The 8,879-nt window shown below is 42.5% G+C and overlaps 1 protein-coding gene across 3 annotated transcripts in view; it reads left to right on the top strand.

Annotated features, from left to right (window-relative positions):
• The window catches only part of ERG (ETS transcription factor ERG), a 141,654-nt gene extending 132,978 nt beyond the window's left edge, over positions 1–8,676 (top strand). For all 3 annotated transcript variants that reach the window (XM_057383392.1, XM_057383390.1, XM_057383391.1), the window contains 4 exons: positions 1,622–1,690; positions 2,016–2,072; positions 3,612–3,659; positions 6,660–8,676. In XM_057383392.1, the coding sequence (XP_057239375.1) occupies positions 1,622–1,690; positions 2,016–2,072; positions 3,612–3,659; positions 6,660–7,180 (695 nt within the window). In that variant the 3' untranslated portion in view covers positions 7,181–8,676. The remainder of the gene's footprint in view (positions 1–1,621; positions 1,691–2,015; positions 2,073–3,611; positions 3,660–6,659) is intronic.
• The last annotated feature ends 203 nt before the right edge of the window (positions 8,677–8,879 follow it).

Genomic DNA, 8,879 nt, shown 5'->3' with positions numbered 1-8,879 from the left:
AGAAGGGAGAAAGAAGGGAGAAGGGACGTGAGTTTTTGCGTGGAGTTGCACTGCATCTTGCTGGGCAGGGAATGGAAAAACTGGAGGGAAAAAATTGGTTCCTTCTGTCACCATAATCTCCCTGGCAAACTATAGAGAAGGCAGAGAACCTGCAGTGGAGGTAGGGAACTGGGCAGGCAAGGCCGGACTGCACAAGAAACCTGCAAGCCTCCCACAGCTGAGTCCCCTCAGCACAGACAGAACTCAGAACCTACTGGAATTGTGACCAGAGCAATTCTGAATTTTCGTTTCTTTTTGTCAGAAGGCAAAGGCTCCAGGCTGTGTCAATCTCAAGCTGGTCAGGACATCTGCAGATTACAATGATTCATGTTTTGCTCTGAGACAAGCACCTGTAAATTCACATTATTTTCTCCAAGGCTGTGGAATAGTTGCCAGGAAATCAGGGATACCAGGTCACTTCTTTGGAAAATGCAGTACAAAGATCAGTTGCAAATCTGAGCAAAAGCAAAGGTTTTGAAGTGTGAGGTTCTGGGAGGTGGCAGTGCTGGCAGTGCCAGGCTGCTGCTGAAGCCAAACAGACGAAATAAATTAAAGGCAATTTGGTTGTGCATTTCACATTACACTTTATTTCCATTCAGTGCTGCTTCTCCCAGTGCTTGGAAAAGGCCAGACACATCTGCCTTGCACAGAGCCAGTCTGGGGCTGTTCCTTTACTTCCTAACTGGTTTCGTTCCCAAACATGAATTCTGAAATAAAACTTAAGCAATGTTAAGAGTCAAGACATCTGCACTGACTTAGTTCCACCAGGTGGGCACTGCTGCCTTCCTGAGATCCTGGAACTTCCATAAGTCTTTGATTTTGGCAGTGATTTCAGCTAATGTGTTAAAGTSAGCCATGGAAAAGCACAGAAACCACCCAAAATTTCTAAGGGTGAACCAAACATTTGAATTTACTACATTTGCTTTATGAAGCAAACTTTCACGGTTGAGTTTTTTTTCTTTTTTCCTTTTTTTTTTTTTTTTTTTTTTTTTTTTTTTTGCTAAAACATTGAAATAAAATAGAAGTAATGAGTAAATGAAAGAAAGGGAAATGAAAATTTAAGTGTGTGATTTTAAGGAGTTTGTCCCAAGAGGCAGAAAGGGGTAAATCAACTAAATTCTGTCTTCTTGGAAGGAAATACTGTTAGATACTGATTTGGGGAGGAAATGGTACCTGGTTTATGCATAAAATGAGCTCTTGGGGGATTTTCCCTGTGAGACTTCTAACACAAATTATTCATGGTRTCAGGGTGTGCCATTCCTCGGTGTCCTGGGATGAGGAGGGGGACTAAAGGGATTGMATCCTGAACCTTTGGAAGTGATGAACTCTACACAGTCTCTAAAGATTCTTTGTACCACCCATCTCACTGCAGCTCASACTTCTGACAGGAACAGGCACCTGTGCAGAGCAGCGCAGAGCACAGCTTGGTTTGTTGGTTATAGAGACAGTAAAGATGATAAAGGTTTTCACAAAGAAYTCCCAGGCATTTCCCAAATGCTGARTCCCTCCTAAACGTGYCCTTTCTGGACATAACTGCTTCAGGCCATATCTGCATTAATAAGTGTCTTTTTTTTCTTCACAGATTTGCCTTATGAGCAAGCCAGGAGATCAGCRTGGACGAGTCACAGCCACCCCAGCCCTCAGTCAAAAGGTAAAAAAATCTGCACAGCTGGGGAAACATGGGTTAGACTCCAAAAGGAATTACAGGAGTTCTGGAGGGGGTTTATCTGTGCTGAAAGCCAATTGTATAGGCAGTTCTGGGAGGTGTCCTGGGCAGCCACATCCTTCCTCAAACTCAAACTTCATMAAATCCATCATCTTAGAGTCTTAAAAAGCTTTTTATAAGCTTAAAATCTGTTGTGTCCATCCTGGAGCAGAGGGCAGCAGGAGTTCCAGGCCTGGGATCTCTCACAGGTTTGGTGACYGACTTCCTAACTGGAAAAATAAGAACACTTTTGTTTTTTTCCCATTTTCAGCTACCCAGCCATCATCCTCAACAGTTCCCAAAACAGAAGACCAGCGTCCTCAGTTAGGTGGGTGTCATTTGGGTTGAATTCTGCCTGAGTTTGTGGAACATGATGAGAAGGGCAGCTYTCAGCTCTCACCTAGCAGCCAAACTGCACAGTCTGCTTCACACCACTTCAGAGACCACAAAAACCTCAGATATGTGTGGGGTTGGGTCTGCAGCTKAATCTGAGATCAATGTAATGTTTAAAGGCAGTGACAACCTTGCAGAGTGAAAATACTGTTAAAAAAATGGCCTATGTACAGTTTAGGTGCAAAGGTGGAAGGTAAAGGTGTCAAAAGACCCCAGTAGCTGAAATGCTAACAGCTGGAAAATGTGCATGAGCCAAAAAAAGGGGAATGGATTACAGCCTACAGAAACCCAGCTGAATTTGAAACACAAATTCCCATCCTGAAACACAACAGGAATGTAAAAGGGATTCTCAGTCTGTTGGGAAACAGAGGAGAAAGTAGAAGTTTATGGGTTTGTAGAGTAATGGTTTAACAAAATGGGGGCCTTTTGTGTTTTCAAAGCAGCAAATCCATGGGGTGGGACTGAATCCCATATTGCAAATTCAGCTGGATTTTGGAAAGGTAGCTGGAGAGCACTACAAGGAACCTAAATCAGTCGTGGCTTTTGTTAACAGCAAAAGGTTAGAAGGAGGAAATAAAAGAGATTTAGAGGATATTCTTAGCTCAGAAGACTCTGAGCCAGTTTTTATCACATGGATTTTAAATCATTATTGTGGTTTTTGTTACAGCTAAATAGCACTGTGTTCAACTAGGTCTCATTAACTCGTGCACAGACTGCCTGGGAAGTGTAACACTGATTTTTGCCCAAASAGTCCTTTATCTAATCTGCCCCTTCCAACCACGAGAATCTTCCTAGAAATGCACTGATGATTTATGCAAGTCCTGAGGACCATTTAATGGCTGTGTGAGAGCTGCATAGATTATTTAAATGTGTGAGGAATGTAACCTGATTGTTTTGTTGGCTGTAAAAGTGACAGGGTCCTTCAGTGCTTTCAGCCCATCACTTTGGCTTTGGTCCTGCTGTCACAGTCTTCCCTTTTCCCTGTTCTACTTCAGACCAAAGTAAATTTTCCTTTCCAGAGGGAATTCCTTGAGGGAAATGCTGAGATGCTGCAGGCATTGTGGGGCTGACACAGGCTCTTCGAGTCCCATCTGTGYCCAATGCCCACCTTGTCCCCAGCCCAGAGCTCTGAGTGCCACTTCCAGGTCTTTCTGGGACACCTCCAGGGATGGGGACACCACCGCCACAATACTTCAGAACAAAGTTTACATTCTGAATATACACATCTGTATTTAATATGTAAGAAGAGGCAAATGTTTATCCTTGCACACCGAGTTTGAAATAAAAACATGCAAATTCTGCCATGCAGAGAGAGGAAATGGCTTAGGTGCTGGAACCTCTGTCCCATCAGGCAGTTAAGGTGCACATACCGCACCTTACAAAGGTTACTGAACCTTTCTGGTTCAGAAATAGTACCTAAAATATTTGACATGGTTGTCCTATGATTTTAAATCTTTCTCTCACAATTTTGTAGATCCGTATCAGATTCTCGGACCAACCAGCAGCCGTCTTGCAAATCCAGGTGAGAGGGTTTTGTGGATTTGGGAGGSTTTCCTTTCACTGCACAGTGTCCCCACTTCAGCTTTAAGACCAGACCTGGGGGGTGATGGCCCTGATTTTACCACACTTCAGTGAGATTCAGAGGGAGCTGATGGTACCCAGTATGTTTCAGATCTGAATTACACAAGGATGGGTGGGACTGAGGAATCTTTAAATGATTAAGATTGGAAAAGACCTCCAAAGAGTCCAACCTTTGAACTGGAGTTCACTTCAGTTGCCTGAACATCAGGATTTGGTTAAAGGGGTGTGAGAGACCCCATCTGGTCTGCAGTTACCCCTCCAGAAGGGTACAGATCTCTTACCAGTCTACATCAGCTGTGTCCCAGATTCTTTAATCCWCAACAGTGTCATACTGGCCTTGATGAATACAAAATTTGGGGATGAATTTGGGGATGCATAATCTATTTGCATAAATCATCTGTTTTCATAAATAATCTAATACAAAATCTATTTACAGTCTATTCCCAGATTCTGTTAATCCACAACACAGTGTCATACTGGCTTTGATGAATACRAAATTTGGGGATGAATAATCTATTTGCAAAAATAATCTAACACAAAATCTATTTATAATTTATTCCCAGATTCTGTTAATCTGCAACACAGTGTCATACTGCCCTTGATGAATATAAAATCTAGGGTTGAATAACCCAAACTAGCAGAAATATATAGGGGAAAAARAACCAAAACAGGAAATGTAATAATCTATTTACAAAGAATAAACACTGGGTTAAACACTTTAAAAATATTCTCCCACCTCAGGAAGGCAATGGGGTGCATTGTGGATAGGGACTTGTAAACCAGAAGAGAATCATCACAGAATCACAGAGTCATTCAGGTTGGAAAACACCTGCAGAACCATTGAGTCCTCCCTTGGATGAGCCTGTTTTTGCTAAAGACAAGGGATCCTCTGGCTGATTCAGTAGCTCTGATTGGGAATTGTGCAGATTTCACTGCTCCAGGCCCAGAGGACATGCTGTGGCTGTTGAGCACCATAATCAACACCAGAAGCCACCACAACAGAGTGGCACTGAGTGTTCCACTTGTGTCCCTTGCCTGGACAGTCCCAGGGCATGGCATTCCTTGTTCCACACAGATCTCCTCAATCCCCAGTGACAATGCTCCTTTTTACAACAATTTTATGATTCTTCAAGGCCTGAAATTGCCAAAAAGCTGATGCATTTCCTTTCGCTTTATTCCAAGTGACATTGAATTCARTTCTAGATTAGCTGACTTTCCAAAYAGTTTTGGGTGGCAGAGCAAAGTAATTAAGGAAGTGTTAAGAAYAGGATTTTCCAAATGGCCTGAGGTAGTGGGGATTTCCAGGTAACATTGGTCTTGACTGGAAGTGGGGGCCTGGATCCCTTTGATTGGCTCATAAATCACTGCTTTTAAAATTTTATCAAGTGTCCATTTGGTAGACTTCATTACTGTGGATGGCACTGACACCATCTGGATTGGGATGCTTTTTTAACATTTGGATATGGAATTCCTCCCCGCCATCATTCCTGTGCTTTGACATGTTTTGTGTGTTTATAAATTGGTGGAATTACTCTCTCATTAAAAGGAAATTGACAGCAACCATTTATTTTCATAGGACTATATATTACATTTGGAAGGCAAGTGTTTATGTTAGAACATATGTTGGATTGCTTATTCAAAAATTTGTGTTTTGTCCAGTGCTGAACTGTTTATTGATTTTCAAAGCCTAATCCTCTTGTTATGTTTCGTGTATTAAAACTTGCATGCCTTGCTCATACCACAGATTCTTTTGTTTGTTTGTTTATTTAATGCATGTTAATGGAACAGAAGAAATTCATTAAGGACAGTTTGGATAAATACAATTTAAATGAATACGGGTTTCAGTTGCACTGAAGTATAAACTGCTAATGGGTTTCAGATGCTGCTCTAGCTCAATACTGTAATTGCTACTATAAGCTTTCTAAAGAAAAGCTTGTTTATTATACCCACAGAGCTGGTTTGGATAAAAGAAAGAAAGGAACCCAAGCAATTCCTGGTCAGAGATGTAGTTCAAAGTTAGCACATCCAGGCTGGTTGACAAATTCTGCTGACACCRTGCTTGTGAAACAGATCGCGTCGCAAGCTGCCTCGGCTGCGTTTTGCATCATTTCAGCGCTGCTTTGTTAAGAAATGCTAAGCTTCAAACATGGCTATCAGTGGCAAGGCCCTTTGAAATCYACTTTCTGTTGTCTAAAATGGTCAAATTTTGTTGCTCTACCTCACTTTTGCAAAGTTTACAGCAGACTAACCATTTTCTTTTTGCRATGGAATTGGCAGAGAGTGAGAAAAACACAACAGTGACATTTTATGTCTTAATTTAAAATAATCACTTAAACTCATTTGAAGCAGAATGATGACAAGGATGTATTTTATGGACCTTTTCACTGTTCTTTGCAATTGTTTTGCCCTCTGGTTGTATGCAGTGCAACAGCAAGCTAATAAGTTTCCGTTCTGCATTTCCCCAAATGCTGCAAAGGGATGATATGGTTTGGCACGGGCCCAGCTTGCTCTAAACTTCTYCATTTTGTGTGGGCTCATTCCATAGCAAGGAACATTTAGTTGCAACATAACGCTGTGAGAACAAGCAGCGAGTTACGCAAGTGAGAGCTGTTTGTGCTGAACTTTAGAGATTAGTTTCCTAAATGAGCGCCGTATTATTTCCCCATCAATTGTCTGCGCCGAGTGACATTAGGTAACAATTAAATCTCCATGGAATGGCATTCTGCCACTCACACCAGGGAAAACATGACATGTTACAATTATCCCTGCTCTTCAGGCTATCATGAGGCAGTCCTGGGAGAAGGGGGACTGGTTAATAGGAGGATTAGGAGCCAACATCACAGTGTTTCCTAATGGGGTCCTCGGGGAGAGCCCGCGGAATCGATGCCTTGGCATTATTAATGGCTTAGCCCTGACATTCCCRCTTTGTTCTTCCCCGCAGGCAGCGGGCAGATCCAGCTGTGGCAGTTCCTGCTGGAGCTGCTGTCGGACAGCTCCAACTCCAACTGCATCACCTGGGAGGGCACCAACGGCGAGTTCAAGATGACGGACCCGGACGAGGTGGCGCGGCGCTGGGGCGAGCGCAAGAGCAAGCCCAACATGAACTACGACAAGCTGAGCCGYGCCCTGCGCTACTACTACGACAAGAACATCATGACCAAGGTGCACGGCAAGCGCTACGCCTACAAGTTYGACTTCCACGGCATCGCCCAGGCGCTGCAGCCGCACCCGCCCGAGTCGTCCATGTACAAGTACCCGTCGGAGCTGCCCTACATGAGCTCGTACCACGCGCACCCGCAGAAGATGAACTTTGTGGCTCCCCACCCCCCTGCCCTGCCYGTCACGTCGTCCAGCTTTTTTGCTGCCCCCAACCCGTACTGGAACTCGCCCACCGGAGGGATCTACCCCAACACCAGGCTGCCGGCTGCTCACATGCCTTCTCATCTCGGCACCTACTACTAAGTGGGGTGGGAAAACCAACACCAGGCAAAGCAAAGACTCTTCTCCTGCGGATTCAGTCCCCGCAGAATCGCAACAAACTCTGTTGGAGTAGTCGAATTAAAAGTGCCTAAAGAGACAAGTGAAGGTTTGGCTGGGAGAAAAAAAATAAACCAAACAAAAAACCACATTAAAAATAGATGTCAAAAAAACTCTTTKTAGTAGGGATTTAAAAGGAAATACCCAAGAAGTATTAAGATACTAAAATGTAATGTATATGGGCATCGACTCTGTGGACCAAACAACAATAGACTATTGTAGGTGAAAGTATGAAATGATAAGGAAAACCTACGGAAGCTGGTGGTYTTAAAAAGTTGATAAGCTTGTGTGTAAAGTTTGATATCATGCTAGTGCAAAACTGGGACTGTACTACAGCAATGTAAGTCTATAGTGACCTAACATACAGTATATGGATTATTACAAAAGAGAGGGGAAAGGGAAAAAAAAACAAAAAAGGGAAAAAAAACCAATCTGTATTTAAAAATAGAAACATATCAACAGAAAAGACTGGTTAGTGTGGAAGCTGATTTGGAATAGAACAGCCTTGCTGTAGTTAAAATCAAACAAGATCCATTCTTCAGAGCGAATCAGCTGCTCAAACTGTGAAGACAACCCAAACTTTCCGATTCCTTGACAGTTTTACAGGAACCCTGAGCCAAATGTGGGAAATGAGAACGTGCTGGAGGGCAAGTGTATGACTTAGATCAGAGGCCTGCACCTGACAGAGGAGGCAGGAAGGAGAAAGAGGAGGATGAAGTGGTGAGGAGGGAGGAAAGAAACTGCTTGACCAGTAGAGACTGAAAAGACTGAAAACTTTGTATTGTTGGGACTATGAAGAAACACTTGTTTGGACTTGTGAAATGTATTGCTCAGTATTATACCATTCCCAGTATTTCAGGAGGAACAGACTTGATTAAGTAGTCATAAAAAGCAGGAAAAGGGAAAAGCAGAAGTGAGAAATCAGAATATGCATCTCTTTTTTTTTTTTTTTTAAGGAAGAAAAAAAAGCAAAACTGGAATTCTGTTTGATATTTAAAAGTTGCCAGTTAGAACCTCATCATTACTTAGGGAGTTTGTTTTCTATTGGTTTAAGCAAGAGACAACCCCTGACTGCCAAAATCAGAAATCACCTGAGTATTTTTGTTAGGCGGGCGCCAGTTTTTCTTATCGAGTCGCGAACGCTGTGCGTTTGTCAGAATKAAGTATACAAGTTCAATGTTATTTTTTTTTCCTTTTTATATAATTATTATATAACTTATGCATTTATACACTACGAGTTGATCTCGGCCAACCAAAGACACACACACACAAAAARAAAAAAAAGGGACAATCCAAAAAACTATTGTGGCCTTGAATTTTAACTCTGTATGCTTAATGTTTACATTATGAACATATTAGTCCTTAGATTGCAGAATGTATGTAATAAAATAAGCTTGGCCTAGCATGGCAATTCAGATTGACACTGTGCTTTGCATTTGTATTTGCATTTTTGGTGTGTGACACCCGTGTCAGATCTGCTCCTCACCAGGAGGATTAGGATTTTTGGGCTGTGAAACCTGGCAGTGGTGAAAATGTAGGAGCAAACAGCCTGAGTTTGAAGTGCATGGGTGCAGACAGACACTTCTTTTCCAGACACTTCTTCTAAACACTTCCAGCCCTTCTT

This window comes from Malurus melanocephalus, unplaced genomic scaffold (assembly GCF_030028575.1).
Source record: "Malurus melanocephalus ecotype Western Australia unplaced genomic scaffold, MMel_1.1 scaffold_629, whole genome shotgun sequence".
Taxonomy (NCBI): Eukaryota; Metazoa; Chordata; class Aves; order Passeriformes; family Maluridae; genus Malurus; species Malurus melanocephalus.
The sequence above is the reverse complement of the archived record's forward strand: the minus strand, read 5'-3'. Positions and strand labels throughout refer to the sequence as shown.